Source organism: Pseudophryne corroboree, chromosome 10 (assembly GCF_028390025.1).
Source record: "Pseudophryne corroboree isolate aPseCor3 chromosome 10, aPseCor3.hap2, whole genome shotgun sequence".
Classification (NCBI taxonomy): domain Eukaryota; kingdom Metazoa; phylum Chordata; class Amphibia; order Anura; family Myobatrachidae; genus Pseudophryne; species Pseudophryne corroboree.
Genome location: NC_086453.1, coordinates 72,101,546 through 72,124,694, shown reverse-complemented (window position 1 = coordinate 72,124,694; position 23,149 = coordinate 72,101,546). Strand labels below are relative to the sequence as shown.

The following is a 23,149-nucleotide window of genomic DNA, read 5'->3' as shown; positions in this document are numbered from 1 at the left end:
ATCGGGGGCCCCTGGATACCCCAGCATGGCGAGGCCAGTGTTACAGGGGGGATGCGGAAAGGCACCACCTGCAACAGCTTCTCTCATACCCAAGGGAAGAAGTTGCCCAGTGGTCTATACGGAAGGAAGCACACGAAGTGAAGACAGCAGTGAGCACAATCCAGGCACCCCAGGAGGAACTGCACTACAACTTCCCTGTTGCTGAGACGGAAGATGAGGACTTAGTGAGAGAGCGTCAAGAACTGTCTGCCCAGTATGTTACACTGGAAAAGGATGAGCTTGTCCAGGTGGCTGCAAGGAAGCACTGTCTGCAACCCGTTCTCTTGTCCCTGGGGGAATGTCGCAGTAAAACACTTGGTGACCAGTCTGAGCTGTGTTACAAGTGGCCATTTGCGGGCTTGGAGGATATAGAAACCATCGCAGAGTGCCAGCGAGACATTGAGGAAGAAGTTGCCACTATCACCCGACCACCACTTCAGCAACAGAGCCTCCAAGGGAATCCTTCAGGTGAGCACCAACCAGTCCTGGCTATTGAGCCATTTACAGTGTTGTGTTTGGGGGAGGCTACTGAAAATGAGAAGGAAGTGGGGTCTGTCATCCAAACACCCCAGGAGAAGATGCACTATACCTTCCTATTGGCAGAGGTGGAAGAGGAGATCTCTGCGAGGGCAGCAGTAGGTGGTAATGTCCCAACTATAAGCATGGCTAGTGCAGACAGTGTCTCACTTCAGGCTGATCAGCATATTCGGCTGAGGGAGGCCTATTGTGAAGCTATGTTCATGGCTTCCCCAGTTATTTTATCAGAAAAGGATGTTCAGGAAGGGCCCAGTGTATCCCCAGCTACTGCATCTCTCCCAGAAGATTCTGGAGGTCTGTTCCCATTCAGTGAACTTGATGGTAAGGAGCTGCAGCCTGAATGCCAGAATCTTCCCTGTGACTCAGAGAAAATCCAGGTATCAGACCTGGTGAAAATAGCATCAGCTCAGGAACTGGAAGGGAACATGTTGCTCTACTCTAGGGCACCTGAGTTATTTTTGGACTGGCATTGTGTGCAAGGTGAAATGACTGACTCTAACCAGGACAATGGTGGTCAGCCAGGACATGTAGCAGTGAATGGAGAAGGTAATGCCACTGTCCCGGTGAACCTACATCCATGTTCCAGTACAACGATGGTCGAGTTGGTGGGTACACACAAGGAAGCTGAGCAGATTGTACTCCAGGCCAAAGCATACAAGACTCAGAGTAGGATCCCACAAGTTACCCAGCCAGCCAGGCTGGAGGAAGCATTTACCCAGGATAGCACAGAAGAAACTTCTGGCATGAAGGAATCCCCATTGTGCCCTGACAATTACCATACCCGTGGTTCATGTTTGGGGAAGGGAAGCCACTGTCCTGATGCACCAGAGGTGATGGAAGTGGGGTTCCCAGGGAATACATTGTTGGGGAGGGAGAGTGAGGGCCCCAGAGATCAGATTTTGTTTATGGAGGAAAATTGTGACTATCTGAAATGTGAGGTTACCCAGTTGGGTATAGGGGAATTATTAAGTCCCCAGGTGCAGTTATTGGACTTACTGAATTATACTGTTGCACATGCTGTTACCCCAACCCAGTGGCTGTCTACAAAGGGGACTTTGATTAATGTATTTGGATGGGACACCCGGGGGAAATACAAGAACTATGGACTGCTGATCACGTTTCCTCCGGACCCTGGTAAGACTGGATTGATTTATGTACTGTGGGCCATGCACCCACCAGACCGGGGAAAGAAATTCCCACACAAACCTCATGACAATTACCACAGACTTTGGACCTGGGACGCAGGTGGTCTCCGTACAAACTGTACAATGCTATTCACAAAAACCACCAGACCCACAAGAGAAACCTGCCAGTCATTATTATGACGGGGCACAGACTGTCTGATGTAGGAGAGCACCACTGCGCTCAGCAAGCTTAAGCTATTTAGGACACAGGGCGAGAAAGTAGGGGAAGGTAATGTGACGACATGTGATGACACAGCTGGCGCGTCGTGTCGCTCAGTGGTAAAAGACACGTGGTTACTTTCCTAGCCCTGGTCCTACACATGGACTTCATCAATTGCCAATATGTTATTAGTTATATGTTAGGCTATATTGTATTATATTGTATGATATTATTGTTACAAGGGTACAGTTATGTTTTCAATGTATATATATGAATGTAATGGTTATTGTGTTATAGTTTGTAAAATAATGTTTTCCCAATATGACTGATCAGATAACCTGTGTGTTTGCTGTTGTGTAGATACAGCCAGTCTCAGATGTCAGGCCATACACCCCCCTCATTCTTCCCCACACAATGGATTCCAGGCCACACAATCAGATTAAGTAAGGTTACTTTAGTTAACATCTATTGTGGCCTAGGGGACATGCCTGGGCATGTGAAACTGTTCTGGGGGTGTCGCCTTATTGTAGAAAAGACAAAGGTTTGATAATAGCAAACAGGAGACAGGAGAGAGTGTGGCAGGAGACTGACTAAGAAGTAATGTTCTGTCAGGAGTTCCAGGAGGGAATTGTCGTGTAGAATTGGATCACAGAAGTGTGCTGAGCTGTTTATAACCCATTCTGTTCAATAAACCACTGTTGGATTTTCATCTACCACCATGACTGAGTGATTTGGAACCCGGTATCCTCACACACACCTTCTAACTATAAACCTCTATGTTACTGGTGAAACCTATTTTACATAGAGTCCACATGATTTTACGTTCTCATCTAAACATAGTCTCACTATTCTGATTCTGGTTAAGATATCGGAAATATTACAGAACTATTAAAACTTACTATTATGAAACATTACATCAATAAATACAATACCATAGCATCTAGCTATAATTATCACATCAATTATTTGTGTATATAAGACACATACAGCCAGGGATAAAGAAGGAGACAAAAATAGAACAAGTATCAGATATTTCACCAACAAAACATCCTTCCCCCAATCTACAGCTTACATGTCATAGAAACCATTTAGATTCGAAATCGGCGTTTAACCCAACCTTTTGGTGCACGCGAGACCGAAATAAAATGTAAGTCTGGTGTGTCGTTATAAACCTGATTGCACATAAGTGGGTGTTACGTTGGAAAACCATACTGCACATAGTGAGCTCCGAGGAAAAGATACCTTTGTGTGACTGCGGGTGAGAACACTAAAGTAAGTTTCTGCCCGCAGGGCAAGCCACGGAGTGATACCAAGCTGAAGTGTGGTTATCCATGAAAACGGTTTTATCTATAAGGATATATTATGATGAAGATAGTTTGATTAACACCAGCCATTTGACATGAGTGTTTGGTTAGATTATATGGTATTAAATGGTATATCACACTTGAACAAGACGGATAATCTTTAAACCCGCAATTAACTGTCTATACATAAAGTATTAGATTCAGCGCAGACAATCTTAACTTCTTTTTTCTACATATGATCCCACGGGTATGGTGTAACCCGATTAGATTGTCAGCTGCATAAATTAGGAGCGCTGATCAACACAACCCTCTGTTTTTAGATTCGCTGGAATTATACGTCCAAATCACTGGAATTAAATGGCAAAATCACTGAAATTATACGTCCAAATCACTGGAATTATACGTCCAAATCATTGAAATTAAATGGCAAAATCACTGGAATTATACGTCCAAATCACTGGAATTAAATGGCAGTACCACTGGACATATACGGAAGTGTCAGACAGGATGGCACTTTAAGAAAATAGTCCCCAAACAGCACATGATGATAAGAAGAAAAAAAGGTGCAAGATGGAATTATCCTTGGGCCCTCCTACCCACCCTTATGTTGTATAAACAGGACACGCACACTTTAACAAACCAAACATTTCAGCGACAGGGTCTGCCACACGACTGTGACTGAAATGACTGGTTTGTTTGGGCCCCCACCAAAAAAAGAAGCAATCTCCCATTGCACAAACTGGCTCTACAGAGGCAAGATGTCCACCTCATCCTTCGATTCCTCACCCCTTTCACTGTGTACATCCTCCTCTTCACAGATTATTAATTCGTCCCCACTGGAATCCACCATCACAGGTCCCTCTGTACTTTCTGGAGGCAATTGCTGGCAAAGGTCTTCCCGGAGGAATTTATAATTCATTTTGATGAACATCATCTTCTCCACATTTTGTGTAAGTAACCTCCTACGCCGATTGCTGACAAGGTTATCGGCTGCACTAAACACTTTTTTGGAGTACACACTGGAGGGGGGGAAACTTAGGTAAAATAAAGCCAGTTTGTGCAAGGGCATCCAATTGCCTCTTTTTCCTGCCAGTATACATGCGGACAGTCTGACATGCCTACTTGGATGCTGTCACTCATGTAATCCTCCACCATTCTTTCAATGGTGACAGAATCATATGCAGTGACAGTAGACATGTCAGTAATCATTGGCAGGTCCTTCAGTCCGGACCAGATGTCAGCACTCGCTCCTTACTATCCAGTATCACCGCCAGCGGGTGGGCTAGGAAATCTTATCCTTTTCCTTGCAGCCCCAGTGGTGGGAGAAACTGAAGGACGAGCTGTTGACGGGTCACGTTCCGCTTGAGTTGACAATTTACTCACCAGCAGGTCTTTGCCCCTCTGCAGACTTGTGTCTGCCTGAAAGAGAGATACAACGTAGGATTTAAACCTAGGATTGTGCGCGGTAGCCAAAATGTAGTGCTCTGATTTCAACAGATTGACCACCCTTGAATCCTGGCAACGTGAATGAAGGGCTCCATCCACAAGTCCCACATACTTTGTGGAATCGCTCCATCTTAGCTCCTTCTTCAATTTCTCCAGCTGCTTCTGCAAAAGCCTGATGAGGGGTGATAAAGCCTAATATATATCCTATATTAAACACTCTAAAAGGTTAAGAGACACAGTACGCAATTGGCGCACGAGGTACCGTAAGGGTACGCCCTTAGCGTAGCGGACGCTGTATCGGGAGCGAGCCGCTCGAGCGACACAAATGCTCGCGAGAATACGCTGTTGATATCGGGCACACTATAGGCGGTTGATCACCGTAATGTTACGCTAATAGCGTAACGGACGCTTGTGAACAGGAAACGAACACATGCGGCACGGACGCTCACAGAATTAAACCTTAATAACGATACCTTAACGAATGTACTTATACTGTAAACCTTTGTGCAGTGATAATGTGTAGATGCAATGCAGTGTAACCTTGTTAGTTTAAAAGCTGTATGAGCGACTGAGACGCTCAGAGAACCCTTAGCAATATAATAAACACTCAAATACCGGTCTAAGGTTCTAACACCTTTTAAGGGAGAGAATGAACGTTCAATTGCAAAAGAATATACAATACAGTTTATACACTACCATGCTAACATAAATACCTAACAGAAGAACTACACGTTAATATACAATAGTGGCACAATTACATTTAAGGGGAAGGAGAGAGAGAATGGCTTACAACAAATAGGAGGTAAAATGTCTGCAGAGAACTTACACATGTGGGAATGATCGCTGCGCAGTTAGTCAATGCTGAGAACCTTTGTGGAGAGAAAAGTGAGCTCACCCAGGCTGGCTGTCCTTATATACACAACATACAGTAACAATACAATGGTCCCTACAATACCGCATGGGACTGAAGCTAGACTCCATTTTGGGAAAAACTCCCATGATTCCAAAGTCTGTAACATATGGTTCAAAAGGGAATGCCAGCAGCCATTTTAGATTTGCAAGTCCAAACACATGGCATTCTTTGCTACACCATAATCACTTAGCAGAAGACATAAGACTCCACTATATTCCAAAATGTCTAAGCTTCAATATAATGCATATGTGCTGATTTTACAATTCCAAACCATCTAATCACCTTTCACAATTTCAAGCCAACACAGTATCTCAATAACCAGAGCATATGGTATGCTGACTATGCTATCCTTCCAGAATCAGCACCACATATCTCATGCTGTCCATATGAGCCATCACAAGACCAGATCACCAGGTACCCACAAGTATCAGCCTGCTATTGCTACAAGCACATGACTACAGTAACAAAAGGAAGTATGTTTTGACTTCTAACCTTCAGCAAGATGCATCATGTAAAACTACTATAATCTGTTATAAATCACCATCCATAAATGTATACCAGAGATGCTATGCTACAGATTGTCTACTGTTCCAATTCATTACAGATTTCATAGAGTATCATCACAAACACACAACAATCACATAACTGCACAAGCACCACCAACCCCAAGCCATTTGTATCTCCATATCAACTATTCTATGATAATCATTTCACAACTACTTTACCACAAACACATATTTAACTATTCTATGTTATTTATCTATGAGATATTGGGTATGATACTTAGCCTTAGTAAGGAGATCGGTCCTGGTGATGAGCAAGCCATGCTTCTGAGAGCTGTGTAGCTGTGTGCAGCTACTGTACATCTGCCTCAGTGGTTTTGGGAGAGTGGGCTCTGATATCAAGTTCTCAGGTATGCATGCAACCTGTGGGTGTGTCTTTCACAGCATGTGGGCCAGCTGCATCAGTGAGCTGAGCTGGCCATGTGATCTTGGTTATTCAAAACGTTGGGTGATGACTAACACTTGTTATTATTTCAAATTCCTGTCTTGTGGGAAGCTATTGTTTGGGGAATACAAAACAAACCCTGTCTCTGGGTTTTGTTTTGTTTTCTCACTGTCCACTTTCAGTTGAGACAATGACATCTCAGCAATCATTCTTCTGGAGAGAAACCTAAACCCATTCGTAAACAAAGGTGTCAGCCCTCTACATAGAATCTCAAAGCTTAGTGTAATTAAAGGCTATTGTATTCCGTCTGCGGGAAAGAAACTGACTGGTCTTAGGTGTAATTTATTCGGAATACAATTAATCTTTAATTACTATTTCTGTGCTTAACTATGCATAAGAACATGTGAAGCCCTCCCAACATGCAAAGGGGAATCTCTAAGGTCAAAGAGCCATTTTAAACCCACTGATACCTGCTGAACTCTGGGGAATATTAACTTCTAAAATACATTATTTTGATTAAATATGTAGCGATCGAGTCGCATGCTAGACGCGCACAAACTCTACCGTAAATGCACATACCGTGCGCCTGAGCGTGCACGCGACTGCGAATATGCGCTCACACGGGAGGGCCTGTGCATGTGCAGCGGGCACACGCATGGGGATAAAACAAGGCAATGTAGGTTTCTATATTTTTCGACTTTGACAGTTCCACACTTTGGCAGTCACCAATAACTGCCACTTCCTAAACATTTCAAACAGAAAAATATATGTCATCATCAAATACCTTTTTTTTATGATTGGGAAGGGAAAGAGAGGAGAAGGTGGGAAAAGTTATGACCTAATGAGATAGCAAAGCGTGTGTGTATGAGATCCATGTCTGAGGGGTCATGTATCATCGTGCCATACGTGTTTTAAATCAAGCTTCGAGGTATTGCGAAGTATACATTTGAATCCTTCTTATCCCGTATTAAGGGTCTGTGGATGGGCTGTCAAACTCTACCGAGCTCTTCTTGGCTTTTGGTTGCAACAAATGGGGAGCACATTTAGTTGATGATACATGAATGGGGGAATATGTGAGTGCTGATATCTGTGTCTATATTCCCTATCAACTATGTGTGTCGTTACCTAGAGGTTGTAGAGGTGAAAATAAGAAGTGTCGTTACGGGGTAGAGATACCATTATGTGAGGTTAATTTACATTTCGCTGATTGAAGTCTTGTCTGAAGTCTGGTCTCGATGTACATGTTGCCTGATGTCTCTTTGGGCTTTTACTATAATGCGAGCAAAAAGCCATTCCAATGTCCATAAAATTTTAAATCACTAAAGTTCTGGGCTAGCGTTTTCATTAAAGTCACTAGGGATATTGGGGGCCGGCAACATAGTCCATAAAAAAAAGTCTTGTGGTCTTCAAATCCTTCTTCCAAGCGAGTCTTTGTACCTTGGAGAAAAACAAAGGAGAAACAGGTGAAAGAAACGGATCGTGGAATCACATTTTATCACAGCGTGGTCTCAATGGTTGGGTCGTAAATCAAATCAATTTTGTTATGCGATACAGTCATTACTTCAGGCGGTACTTTTTCCAATATAACATAATCCCTCTGAGTTTGGGGCAAGCCGCTCATACGCCTTTCTCCCGCATATGAAATATGCATCATCGGGGAGAACATATGGGACTGAATATGTCATAACCATGTTACACATTTTCCATGTGGACTCTCCTAACCCTAATTCTCCCATCTGTCTAGTACACGTATCCGGTTGTATGATATGTGCACAGTATCCTGGCGATACTTCTCCAACTCTCATGGTCCTACTTCCTAGTGTATACCTATATCGGAAATATTTCCACTATCGGCTATGTGGCGTATAAGCTCTGTATCTGTAGGCATTCTATCGGCTCTATATGAAAAGGTCATGGTTTTGTTATTCCATGACACTTCCCAATTTCCCGGCTTTCGGGGATTGGAAGTGTTAAATCACACTAAGGACCTATCCACATGATATTGGTGGAGCTTCAAACTAGGAGGACTAGAGATATTAAACCTCTTGTCCACCGGTCTCCCACCACTTAACTCAAGTACCTCCCCTATCGTTAAAGGAAATGGTACTAGTCCTGACTTGCTGTGACCTTGAGGTACTTGAGAGCATACCCAACAGTCTGTTTGGTTTAACACCTTACCCACTAATGAGTGATAGTCACCCAATGGATGTCGGTTCATGTTAATGTTAAAACTGGACTGACATTTCTTGATGCACCCATCCTCAACTAAGTTATCACAATGCCTACAGATGCAATTTTCTTCAGCTAACAATCCTTCACAATTCCTTCTATGGTCAATGCTACCAGATCGTTTTCTGATACTCGCCCTTGTTTGGTGAATATGTTGTTCCTGGAAATCTACGCCTCCATCTCTGTCATCAGAACCTTTCTGGATCCTTTCTCGACCTCACTGGTACTCTCTCCGAAACAGACTGCTCTGGTCAACATCAGGGTCAACAGGAAAACACGGGTCACAGTCTCTTGAGGTGAGTCCACCTTACAGGAGGAGAAAGGAGAAATTTGTAATGGGGGTACAAAAAAACAGTTTGAGGGGGAGAGAAACTTGTTACGATAATTAGTTATCTAGTCTTGTTGTTCTTCTTGTTCTGTTGTCATCTCAAAGGTGCTGTCTCTCAGTCTTCTAAATATTCTGGTGATACAATATTCCTTCTAGCTCAGTGCTCTTTCTGTAAGGAGAATAAATCTTGCATTACCATTTATCCAACTGATGTGTGACATACCATCTGTAAAGTATGAGAACATGAGAAAGAAGGGAAAAAAAAAACAAAAGAGAGAGAGAACAATTCATATATATATGTTACATAAATCAACAATAAACAACAAAAAAAAAAAACATTTTTCAAACATTTTTCAGGAGAGAAAAAAAACATTGTCAGATCTTCCGTTCACCATCAGGCTGTCACATCTACATGTCCAATGGTATCTTTGCATAGTCTCTCCCACCAGTATTTCCATACTCCACCCTTTGTATCTGGCCAGGATACATCGATGCTGGTAGGTCATACTGGGGTTTGGTAGACTTCTGAAAAGGTCAGGTAGTCAGGTGATGTTGGAGCTGTTGTGGTGAACGTCAGAGATGGGGGAAAAGAAACATTTTACAGATACATTACAAATTTTACCCGGTCATTCCTGTGTCTTCAAGGAATGACCTCCCAATTTATTAACTGTTACCTCAGGCTTTATCGAGGTTAATGATCAACTTTCCTAATCATAAATTATATGTGTGGACCAAAATTTGACATGTGTGATACCTGATTATACTTCCGAGTGTCGTAACTCTGCTCGTGTTTCTGTCTAGGGGGTCTGACTTTATGTGGGCTGTTGCAGTTACTGGCATAATGCCCTTCCTTTTTTTTACAACGATAACAAATCCTTGGTTTCCTCCATGTGCCAATGGCCTGGGGTTTTGGTTGATTTGATGCCTCCTCTAATGCTTGGATGCTCATCACCATCAACCGCTCTTCCTGTGTTTCCCTGGTTCTTTGATTATTATGGTCATGTTGTTGTCTAGGGGGTGTATATACCTTGTGTGGGTTTTTAGACCTACAATCTCGTGCAACATGACCTTCCCTTAAGCAGTTGTAACACCTTCTTACTTTTGACCTATTCACAGGGGTTTGTGGCTTGCTTTTGATGTTCCGGTCATGATTAATAGCGGACTCTTTCAAATCGGCCACTGAGATATCTCTCCAGTTAGGTAGAGAGGCTTGTATACTCGTTCTTAATACTTCCTTTAAACCATTTATTAACACCTAAACTGCTACTTTCCTGTAGTGTACATTTGTTTTAATATATTGTGTTCACCCTGACAGGATTTTGTTCCATTATGCTATTTTGTGTTAACTCTTTGGTGTAAGATGCATTTGTCTGTGAGTAACATACAATACCGTACTTACCTGTTGACACGACCTCACCTGACCCTCCGTTAGGGGGTTCTGCTATTGCCTTTACCAACTTGGCCGTGTCCCTCTGGGTGTCTCGTATGATGACTGCTGGGTAGAGTGTTGACATCGTGTTGGTTTCACCTTCTCTCTGGTAATCCTGAGGGGAGCTTAACATGGGGTGCGACTTGCACAGGTTAACATTTGTAATTTTGACACTTTCATTTTTATAAACATTATTACATTTGTTACTTTCATTCTTAATACAGTTACTAAGTGCATTTTTATCGTACACCATCGCGCCATTCTCTGCAGCCATAATCCTCTCCATTGCCATGTCTCTCTTCCCAAGATGAGAGTCAGATATGTAAGTTAAATTTCTTTGCATTTCAATTTCCTGTTGCCACAATTGTAAATAGTCATAATGTCTAATACGCCTTTTTTGAAGATTTAATCAGGCAAACTCTTCTCCTTAAATTCTGTAATACTTCTGGGTTAAAACTACCTACCCGGGGAAACTTCTCCCCGTCATGCACAGTCATCCTTTCCCATTCATTGCACAACATCTCTGTGTGATGACCATATTTCTCACACATGATATACCTTGCCGACCCGATTGGTCGGTTTACCAAATCAACCTGAACCTCGGTTGATCGCCCCTTACCTGAACAACTGGCCCCCATCTTTGCAGGTGCTGCTTTCACTACCTCTGACTTCAAATCAGGGTCTTCGGCAACCCTTACAAAAACCAAGATGTCCGGGGTAAGGCTGCGGTGGGGGTTTTGCACCGAGGTCCGCCCACTTAACTCCGCCCACGCTGGCCAATACGGCGACCAAAGTTCCCAGAGGTTCCGTACCCAACCTAGGGCCCCTATGAACGTCTACTTGCTCGGGCGTGTGGGAGTATGTTACCCTCCCCAGCAAGTATCAGTCGTTGGAGTGTCCCTGAGTGATCAGGCTACCTCCCTTAAAATAAAAAAATTACACAAATCACGTTAACAATGTGCAAGTAGCATTCTTATGAATATTCAAGACACGCTAATGCACATAATCACATGCGGTACAATCGTATCTGCACACAAGCAACTAATCTTATGTGTGGAACGATCAACAGAATAGAAAATTTCGGCTGCAAATTCCTTCAGCAATGAGTTTGTTGGCCTATATGGGTCTCGCACCAACCCTCTTCGGTTGTGCTCTCTACTTCTAGTCTACTGTACCTGAACCTCCTGGTCCGTGACCTCCTTGTCTGTTATGTACAGCAGACTCTACTGCTCATAATATGTCGAGACTAACAAGGGACGCCTCCCAAGCCACCCCGCGCTATCACTTTCGCTGGTGTACCTCTTTCTAATTTCCTATGGTTCCCACGTCCGTAAAAAAAGAGAAATCTTATATATACACACTCTTACATTCGAACACTCTTATTTCTGTACAGAATTCCTTTTATTCGGTATTAGTCTAACGCAGAAGAATTGCAACAGAGAAGGTTTTTCTTTTAACTTTAACTTTTGGATTTGAGATAGATTTGCGTTATTATCGCGTTACTTCCTTATCGCCTACTAAAACAATACTATCGTGCGGTTTGTATTATGTGGGCGTATCCGTACACTCCGTTGCGTAATATACGCTCCGTGCGTCGACCCTTGCGTCGTGTACGCCCCGCCCTTGTAAGGACACGTGTACACAGACCAAGTACGTCCACAGTAACACAACTACACGTTTATCAATGTAAATGATCTTTAAGTATAATAATTTTCTGGACACCACCCAAATCTCCCTTGTATTTCTAGGCGAGACTGTGTGCGTGCTTTTACAACTATTCCCTTAAATATTACTTTTTATCTTTTAACTATTAATAACAACAAATCTCTCAGCACGTTATCAATGGTATGTGGCAATCAGGAGAATGAGATACGGACAAATACTACTAAGCAAGAAATACAGGTGTGTGTGCTTATGCATACGTACGCAAAACAGAAACTAAACAGTTTTAAAAGACAATAACGTACTGTTCCTACCTTCCGGTTCCGGATTCCCTCAGCACTCCTTACTAAGCGAAGCAGACGCTTATCTGGTCAGCACTACAAGGGATACCACCTTCCCGCCCTTTGCTGACCAATAATGTCTGCTAAAGTTACCTAGTGCAGATATGTGAAGAGCGGAGGAGCCCCCAATTGATAAAGCCTAATATATATCCTATATTAAACACTCTAAAAGGTTAAGAGACACAGTACGCAATTGGCGCACGAGGTACCGTAAGGGTACGCCCTTAGCGTAGTGGACGCTGTATCGGGAGCGAGCCGCTCGAGCGACACAAACGCTCACGAGAATACGCTGTTGATATCGGGCACACTATAGTCGGTTGATCACCGTAATGTTACGCTAATAGCGTAACGGACGCTTGTGAACAGGAAACGAACACATGCGGCACGGACGCTCACAGAATTAAACCTTAATAACGATACCTTAACGAATGTACTTATACTGTAAACCTTTGTGCAGTGATAATGTGTAGATGCAATGCAGTGTAACCTTGTTAGTTTAAAAGCTGTATGAGCGACTGAGACGCTCAGAGAACCCTTAGCAATATAATAAACACTCAAATACCGGTCTAAGGTTCTAACACCTTTTAAGGGAGAGAATGAACGTTCAATTGCAAAAGAATATACAATACAGTTTATACACTACCATGCTAACATAAATACCTAACAGAAGAACTACACGTTAATATACAATAGTGGCACAATTACATTTAAGGGGAAGGAGAGAGAGAATGGCTTACAACAAATAGGAGGTAAAATGTCTGCAGAGAACTTACACATGTGGGAATGATCGCTGCGCAGTTAGTCAATGCTGAGAACCTTTGTGGAGAGAAAAGTGAGCTCACCCAGGCTGGCTGTCCTTATATACACAACATACAGTAACAATACAATGGTCCCTACAATACCGCATGGGACAGAAGCTAGACTCCATTTTGGGAAAAACTCCCATGATTCCAAAGTCTGTAACATATGGTTCAAAATGGAATGCCAGCAGCCATTTTAGATTTGCAAGTCCAAACACATGGCATTCTTTGCTACACCATAATCACTTAGCAGAAGACATAAGACTCCACTATATTCCAAAATGTCTAAGCTTCAATATAATGCATATGTGCTGATTTTACAATTCCAAACCATCTAATCACCTTTCACAATTTCAAGCCAACACAGTATCTCAATAACCAGAGCATATGGTATGCTGACTATGCTATCCTTCCAGAATCAGCACCACATATCTCATGCTGTCCATATGAGCCATCACAAGACCAGATCACCAGGTACCCACAAGTATCAGCCTGCTATTGCTACAAGCACATGACTACAGTAACAAAAGGAAGTATGTTTTGACTTCTAACCTTCAGCAAGATGCATCATGTAAAACTACTATAATCTGTTATAAATCACCATCCATAAATGTATACCAGAGATGCTATGCTACAGATTGTCTACTGTTCCAATTCATTACAGATTTCATAGAGTATCATCACAAACACACAACAATCACATAACTGCACAAGCACCACCAACCCCAAGCCATTTGTATCTCCATATCAACTATTCTATGATAATCATTTCACAACTACTTTACCACAAACACATATTTAACTATTCTATGTTATTTATCTATGAGATATTGGGTATGATACTTAGCCTTAGTAAGGAGATCGGTCCTGGTGATGAGCAAGCCATGCTTCTGAGAGCTGTGTAGCTGTGTGCAGCTACTGTACATCTGCCTCAGTGGTTTTGGGAGAGTGGGCTCTGATATCATGTTCTCAGGTATGCATGCAACCTGTGGGTGTGTCTTTCACAGCATGTGGGCCAGCTGCATCAGTGAGCTGAGCTGGCCATGTGATCTTGGTTATTCAAAACGTTGGGTGATGACTAACACTTGTTATTATTTCAAATTCCTGTCTTGTGGGAAGCTACTGTTTGGGGAATACAAAACAAACCCTGTCTCTGGGTTTTGTTTTGTTTTCTCACTGTCCACTTTCAGTTGAGACAATGACATCTCAGCAATCATTCTTCTGCAGAGAAACCTAAACCCATTCGTAAACAAAGGTGTCAGCCCTCTACATAGAATCTCAAAGCTTAGTGTAATTAAAGGCTATTGTATTCCGTCTGCGGGAAAGAAACTGACTGGTCTTAGGTGTAATTTATTCGGAATACAATTAATCTTCAATTACTATTTCTGTGCTTAACTATGCATAAGAACATGTGAAGCCCTCCCAACATGCAAAGGGGAATCTCTAAGGTCAAAGAGCCATTTTAAACCCACTGATACCTGCTGAACTCTGGGGAATATTAACTTCTAAAATACATTATTTTGATTAAATATGTAGCGATCGAGTCGCATGCTAGACGCGCACAAACTCTACCGTAAATGCACATACCGTGCGCCTGAGCGTGCACGCGACTGCGAATATGCGCACACACGGGAGGGCCTGTGCATGTGCAGCGGGCACACGCATGGGGATAAAACAAGGCAATGTAGGTTTCTATATTTTTCGACTTTGACAGGGGAATGACCTGACTCAAGCTGGCAGTGTCTGAACTGACTTCACGTGTTTCAAGTTCGAAGGGTTAGAGAACCTTGCACAAGAAAGAAATCATTCTCCTCTGCGCTTGAGTCAGGTGCATTCCCCCTCCTTTGCCTATATCGTAGGCAAAGGAGGGGGAATGCTCCATGATTAATGTAATTACAATAATACAGGGTAGTTCAGCTGCTATGGACCATTTAGTTTTCAGAGCCTGACTTGTGTCAATTGTATATGTGATCTCTATAGCAATGGGTGGCCCATGGGGGCTTTTACAAAAATTTTATAAAAATAAACAATTTCTAATTGTGCCCCAGACTCCAAATGTTCGCACTTGTTTATCTATGTGCCAATTTGATTATGACTCACCACGGTGACAAAAAAAAGATCCAACATTAAGTAACATTCTCAACTGCCCCCACCCCCTCACCCACCCATGAAAGACCACCTCCATAATGAACTGCTCTCAGGTTCTTACTGACTACCATGACACTCAAAGGCTCAGCAAACCCACATCGGCTGTGTTTCATTATTTAATTTGCATATCGTGTGTGAAGCAGGGACGTGCAGTCAGGGGAGGCAGTGCCTTCCCTGTCAGTAATGATTAAAATAATACAAAGAAGATACTTATGACACATATTCTGTGTCACATGTGTCCTCTTTATATTATTCTAATCCTTAAACCTCTGAAAATGTGTTTGGGAGGCACCGATCGTGGTGATCCCATTGTGAATGGGAAAAGGTATGGGAGCAAGGGGGGGAAGGGGGCGGCGCAGCGTGCTACATTATATCCAATGGTGGGAACTTTGCGGTCTGCGGTAGACCGCGAGGTTAAGTGGGGTCACTCTTGTGGGTGGCCCCACTTAGCCTCGCGGTCTACCGCAGACCGCAAAGTTCCCACCATTGGATATAATGTAGCGCTGCTGCACTACATTGTATCCACAATGCTCCGATAGACTGACAGTTCAGGCGTGCACAGCCAATCAGGAGAGTGCCATGACAGGAGTCACTGGGGGTCCCGACATTCGGGGAAAGGGGATCCATGTGTAAACATTGATCCCCTTTCAGTTTGGGTGAGCGGTTCGTTTTTTTGCCAAGTACGTGGATTATAACTTTTAAGAAGAGGACCGATCTACACCGGACTCTTTGTAAGTATAATTTTATTTACAGGTACCCCTGGATTCTACTGGACAAGGGGACCGAGTGCTTTGGGTCAACATAGGTAAGTATGTGTGTATGTAAGTGTGCATTTATGTGCATTAAACTTTCACTTTCATGGTGTCTGTGTTTTGTTTTTATTTGGGTATTTTTTTTGTAGTAGAACTACAGGTACCAGCAGGCCCGTTTTCTCCCCGCATGCTGGTACTTGTGGTTCTCCAAGTACCAGCTTGCAGGGGAGGCTTGCTGGGACTTGTAGTTCTGCTACAAAAAACAATATTCTTTTTTTACACAAAAGGCTATCAGCCTCCCATCCACCACCCACGGATGGGTGGGACAGCCTCGGGCTTCACCCCTGGCCCTTGGGTGGCTGGATGGGGGGACCCCTTGATTTAAAGGGTCCCCACTCCTCCAGGGTACCCCAGCCAGGGGTGACTAGTTGGGGATTTAATGCCAGGGCCGCAGGGACCAATTTAAAAGTGTCCACCGGCTGTGGCATTATCTCTCTGACTAGTGGAGTCCGGTGCTGGTGGTAAAAATATGGGGAACCCCTACGTTTTTTGTCCCCCGTATTTTTTGCACCAGGACCAGGCGCAGAGCTCGGTGCTGGTTGTTTAAATATGAGGGAACCCCAGTAATTTTTTTCTCTTTATTTTTACAACCAGGACCGTCTCAAAGAGCCCGAGGCTGATATTGCTAAGAGGGGGGACCCCACACAATTTTTTTTTTCAATTTTAACCCATTCCCACCCCTTCCTACTGATAAACATGCACGGATCTCACTGATCCGTGCATGCCTATCAGAATACGGTAAAAAGAAGCAGGTCTATTTGAAAACTGCTTTTTTTTTACGATTTGTAGTTTTTCCCGGCAGTGTTTGACTTTTGACGGCAGTGATTGAGAATACAAATTTTTAGTAAATTACCGAGTTCTATAAAATAACAGGCGTATTTGACCGATGGTGTATTCATTCGTATTTTTTTTCTCTGCCTTCAAAAAAAATACGAATGCCCTCATCACTGCCGAGATTTGAGTTTAGTAAATTCCCGAGATGACACTTTGAAAAAAAACAACACAAAATCGGTCAAAATCGGGAGCTTAGTAAATATACCCCCATGCTGGAGTTCAGAAGATCTCGTATAGCAATACCACTGCATGCATCAATTAGATACTATTATCTTTTTTTTTACATTTGAGAAGTGTTTTTTTTCATCTAAAGCTATTTTTATTCGTCATTGTCACATTTTTTACTCCAAATAGTAATTTTACAAATATACTGTATATTGGTATTTAGTTCTGCAAACAGGATAAATAATTTGTTTATTTTAGTGACACTAGATTTGAGAAGGGCATTCACAAAAATATTCATTTTCTTATTAGTATTATTGTTGCTACTATTATTATTGTTACTATTATTATTATTATTACTACTACTACTTTATCGCAGTTAATGGATTCGCCTGGGGGGTATCCAATTAACCTCGATAACCAACACTTAACGGAGATTATGCTTGGTGGGACTCAGGCAAGCAAAGCGTAATCCCAGATAACCAGTCCTTAGAGCAGTGATAACACATGGGATTGGGAATTTATCTCGGATCCCATGTGTTATCGCCAGAAAACGGGTAATTTTTTGGCTGAAAAAACTTGCTATAGTTGGATAGCCAGATAGTGACCATCAGGCTAAAATCGTGATAATAGCCTGTTTTTTCAGATGAAAAAGTAGCGCAGCTGATTTGATAACTCCCGAGTTAGGAGGTAAGAAGAACAAAGCAAGTAACTTTGCACCTTGGCAAAACCATGCTATGCTGTAATGGTGTGCCAAAATGCTGTTATAAATTGCAGTGTTAAAATAAAGTTGACAATCATTTGTGGGCTATATGCAAAATCAGCCAATGTTTACCCTGCATGCAAAAATAGTAACTGTATTTGTACTCCTGCATTGCTAGATGGTTTCTTCCAGATGCAAAGTTACTTTTTTTCCCTTTCTCCCAAGTCAGAATCATCCAAAAGTTATAGATAAGTAAAAGAATTAAAAAAACATATATCAGTTTGCTTTGACTAAGGGGATCATTCTGACCCATTCGCTCGCCGAGCGAACGGGTACCCACTGCACATGCGCCGGCGCCGTAGTGCGCCGGCGCATTCCAGATGGCTGAAGGCCGTAGCTGGGCTGCGATCGCCTCTGGCTGATTGACAGGCAGAGGTGGTCGCTGGGCACGAAACGGCGGCGTTTGGCCGCCGTATCGTGGGCGCGGTCTGGCCAACACAGGTGTGGCCGGACCATGGGGGGAGCGGCCCGCAGCGACTGCGTGATGTCATACGCAGCCAATGTGGGCCGGAGAGCGACGAGTAGCTCCCGGCCAACACGCTAAAGCTGCGCTGGTTGGGAGCTACTCTTGAAGTGCAAAGGCATTGCCGCTGTGCGATGCCATTGCACTTCTGCGGGGGAACCGGCACTGACATGCGGGGCGTACTAGCCCTGTGCTGGGCATCCCCCCGCATGTCTGAGTGCCTGATCATAGCTGTGCTAAATTTAACACAGCTACTATCAACTCGGAATGAGGGCCTTAGTACAGTACAAAGAATCAGTGTTTGACATGATCATCTGTAATCCCCTCCAGGCCTGAACAGCTCAGGAAATGACCTGATGTGTTACTCCTGCTTCAGCACCAATGCAGCACAATGCTCTGAGGAAGTAGCAGAAACGGTGAAATGTCCAGAAAACTTTGATACCTGTTATGAAGCAAGTGGCAGTCTGAGTATAGGTAAGTTACACTTTTCTATCCACCTATTCAACTTTCAATGAGTCTGCAGCATACTTGCCTACCTTGCTGACCCCTCCTCCGGGAGGAGGCAGCATTGTAGGCGCATGGGGGAGTGGTCGGCGGCATGATGGACCGTCCAAGGGGCCTGATGATGGGGAAGTGGGCAGTCCAGGGGGTGTGACATCACGATCGCATCATCATTGCTCCAGCCCTCGCTATACAGTGCTGAGAAACTAGCAGGGGGCGGAGCTACGATGACGCGATTCAGCGCGAATCGTGTCATCGGATCCCCTCACCCGCCCACTTGTTCTCTGCTGTGGGTGGCCAAGGGGGAAGGTGGAGAGCCTGACAGGGAAAATGGGAGGCTTGCCCACCCTTCCAGGGGGCCGGGAGGTCCACCAGTTTTTCGGGAGCCTCCCAGCCATTCCGGGAGGGTAGGGAAGTATGGTCTGCAGGTGATGCCAATGTTTCAGCTGCACAGATGCACACAAGGGAAGGGGCTTGTAAGTTTACACAAATAGCCTAGAGACAGCTGCCAAAAGATGCTCCTGCATTCACTTTTGCGTGCAACCTAATATCAGGCCCTTTATGTGTAATAGCTACGGTTTAAAAGCCAGAGTCAGACCAATTTTGATTAGGGGAAACAATTAATAGATTTAGTTCAGAAAAAGTAAACATTTTAAGTTGAGCCTGTATATAATAACTTTAAATAGACATAGATCACATTTACAGATAAGCCATTACCTTAGGTGCTGGGTGTTGGGAGGCAGGGGCTCATTGGGAACTAAAAGTGGCCCTGGAAAAATTTGTAGAAGTGGCCTCAAATGGGCAGCACCAGAGGTATACCGTGTAACCAGGGCGGTAGCACCACCCCTCATATGTCACCAAACAAAACAGGCCCGAGTGCACATCGGCCCACTGGGGCTCTCCCCCCTGTGGACCGGTGTAGGCCTGTTAGGAGGTAATGAGTGGATCTCATCAGGAAAGATGTAGATAATTAAATAAAATCATAAACCATTTATCAATAATCTCCAATAAAGGCAGTGGAGATAATAACAATAAAAGGATATGGATTTAGTTTTAAAGCTGTAATGTAAAAATAATAGCTCTGAGGTGTAGGAGTAAAAATATCATTAGAGCTGAAGCATAGAAAAAGACTATAAAACCAATTGTAGGCTAATGTGTATATCAATCACATAAACATAAAAGTCACAAATTTCCCTAAGCAAGTTTGGGGATTTCCATAAGGCGTGGCACTTGCAGTCAGTAAAAAAAGAAAAAAAGCTTTAAAGCAGAAAAAAGTATGTAAAGTTCAACGTACCAGTTCAGTGGGACAAAAAACTTGATGTAAAATCAGGAGGTTTTCTGGCACTCTCCCTGCTTAAGCTCACCGTTATTGTTCTCTGAAAACTGGAATCAGAATGAAGGACTCACGTTTTTAAATCATCTAGTGCTCTTTTTCAAGGTAGTGCATGCTTTGCAGTACTTTAACCACTTACCTAATTTTTTCTTCAAGTATATAACAAAAATATTTTTTTTTACATTTAATTAACTGAAATATATATTTGTAAAAGTATATTTAAATGTTTTAGGGAAATAAAAACTAGAGATGAGCGGGTTCGGTTTAACTCGGATTTACTAGGATTTACTCAAATCTCCTTATTGGCTCTCGGACGTCACGTGTTTTGGTTAGCCAATTAGAAAAATCCAGAAAATCTGATTTTGCGGTAATTCTGGCATTAAGAACCGAGTAAATCCGAACCCACTCATCTCTAAAAAAAAAACCATACAATTAGTGAATCCTTTACTTTGTTAACTGCATACATACGTTTGGCTACTCTGCAGATTCCTATGCTTCATCAGAAGTGGGAAGCTATTAGTAGTTTTTCCTTTTACCTTAGGTATAAAAAGCCAGTATTACTTTTTCATTATACTGAATCCCTGTATCTACCTGGTATGAGAAGTCTATAGGAGTTTTTCCTTTATTTTTTAGATATGTACCAGAAACATTATCTTCTTAAATTGTTATTCATCCCTGCTCCCCCATTTTCTTTCATCTCTCTCATCTCCTTCTCACCCTGAAGATATCTATCCCTGAAGAAGTCTGTTCAGACAAAACGTATAAGGTTTATCAATTCTTGTTCACCATCCAATTGTATGAGCACCCACCCTAGAGCTCACACCTTTTTAAGGTGAAGGAGTTAAATTATAAACATCGCTCTTACATTGGTTTGTGTGCATGAGATTGTACTGCTAATTTGTAATATGTTTCACTTTCAATCATTTACAACAATTTAAATAAAATGTATGTTATTGTTTACTAATTTATTGTCTCAAACTTTCTGGGTGATATTTTTTTTTTTTTTTTGTTGAGAGGTTATTATTACAGAACCCCATTCGGGTAATCTGTTAAGATCTAGAAACCGTTGAGCTCTCTGATATAAAGCTCTTTACATCTCTCGAAATCGTAGGCCACCAAACCAGAAAGTCTAAGGTCTTAGCAAAACCATGATGACCTGCTGTCTTGCAGTCATGGAGCTCAGAATTTTTTTTCCCCTGAAACGTCTCAGGAACAAACAAGGACACACATGGAGTGTTCCGAGGAGCTTGGTCTTGTACCTTACGTATTTGGGATAGAAGATCCTGAGCAATACCAACTAGAATTTGAGAGGTGGGTATTATGGGAATCTCCACTTCCCTTGATTCTTGAACTGCAGCAAAACTCCTGGACAAAGAATTTGCCTTGGTATTCTTGGAACCCAGACGATATGTAATGATAAAATTAAAGCGAGCAAAGAACAATGCCCACCAAGCTTGTCTGGCATTTAACCACTTGGCTGATTCCAGGGATGACAAATTCTTATGGTCTGTTAGAATGGTGACTTGAAATCTTAAAAGAGAACTTTCGGGAATAATAGGCGCATGGGTGAAGTTTACCATCTCGTTCACTTTGCTGTCACAGAATGGCTTCAATGCCAACTTCAGAGGTGTCTACCTCAACAATGAAAGGGAGGTCTGGATTAGGATGAGACAGAACATGAACTGACGTGAAAGCTTTCTTAAGTCTCTGAAAAGCCTGCTTAGCTTCAGGAGACCAATGTGTGGTATTCGCTGCTTTCCTGGTCAATGCTACTATGGGAGCCACCATAGAAGAAAATGAAGGAATAAATCTCCTATAGTAATTAGCAAAGCCCAAGAACCGCTGAATTGTCTTCAGATTGGTGGGCTGGACCCAATCTAAAACTGCTTGGACCTTTGTTGGATCCATTTGAATCCATCGGGAGACATAATATACCCCAGGAAGGAAACCTTCTGAGCATCAAATCCACATTTTTTCAGCTTGGCGAAAAGATGGTGTTCCCTGAGTTTTCTCAGAACTGACCTCACATGAATATGATGCTCCCTGACAGATTTAGTATAGATCAAAATGTTGTTCAGGTACACTACGACAAAACTACCCAGGAACTCTCGCAAAACATTATTGATGAGGTCTTGAAATACAGCCGGGGTATTGGCCAAACCAAGTGGCATCATCAGATACTCGTAATAGCCTGAATGGGTATTGAAGGCGGTTTTCCAATCGCTCTCCTCTCTTATCCGAATTAAATTATACGCCCCACGAAGGTCAGTCATGGAGAAGATGGTTTCAGAGCGGAGTTGGTCAAACAGAACGGAGATGAGTGGTAGAGGGTACGAGTTTTTCATGGTAATTCGGTTGAGCTCCCAGAAGTCTAAACAAGGACAAAATGAATTGTCCTTTTTACTGACAAAGAAAAACCCCACCCCTAGCAGGGACTTGGCTGGTCTAATAAAGCCCTTTTTGAGGACTTCTTCAATGTACTCATCCATGGCCTTGGACTCTGGTAGGGATAAAGAGTAGAGTCTCAATTTTGGTAATTTAGCGTTGGGGACCAAATCTATGGCACAGTCATATGGCCTGTGAGGAGGAAGAGTAACTGCTTCTTTCTTTGAGAAAATATCTGCAAAATCATAGTAGTGGACAGGTAAACCCGGGAGATTATGTTGGACTAATTGTATTGGGAACTGGATGCATCCAAATGAGCACTTGTTGCCCAAATGTAAGGTCTCTCCAGTATTCCAATCAATAACATGATTTATGATCCCTAAGTCAGGGTAACACTAACACTAAAGGAGCAATAGGATTATGAATAA

At 42.8% G+C, this 23,149-nt stretch overlaps 1 protein-coding gene across 3 annotated transcripts in view; it reads left to right on the top strand.

Moving 5' to 3' along the window:
- The window catches only part of LOC134966037 (ly6/PLAUR domain-containing protein 5-like), a 206,270-nt gene that overhangs the window by 66,399 nt on the left and 116,722 nt on the right, over positions 1 to 23,149 (top strand). For 2 of the 3 annotated variants that reach the window (XM_063942498.1, XM_063942497.1), the window contains one exon: positions 18,833 to 18,976. The exons of the other annotated variant lie outside the window; for it this stretch is intronic. In XM_063942498.1, coding sequence (XP_063798568.1) covers positions 18,833 to 18,976 — 144 coding nt within the window. The remainder of the gene's footprint in view (positions 1 to 18,832; positions 18,977 to 23,149) is intronic. 3 annotated transcript variants of the gene reach the window in all.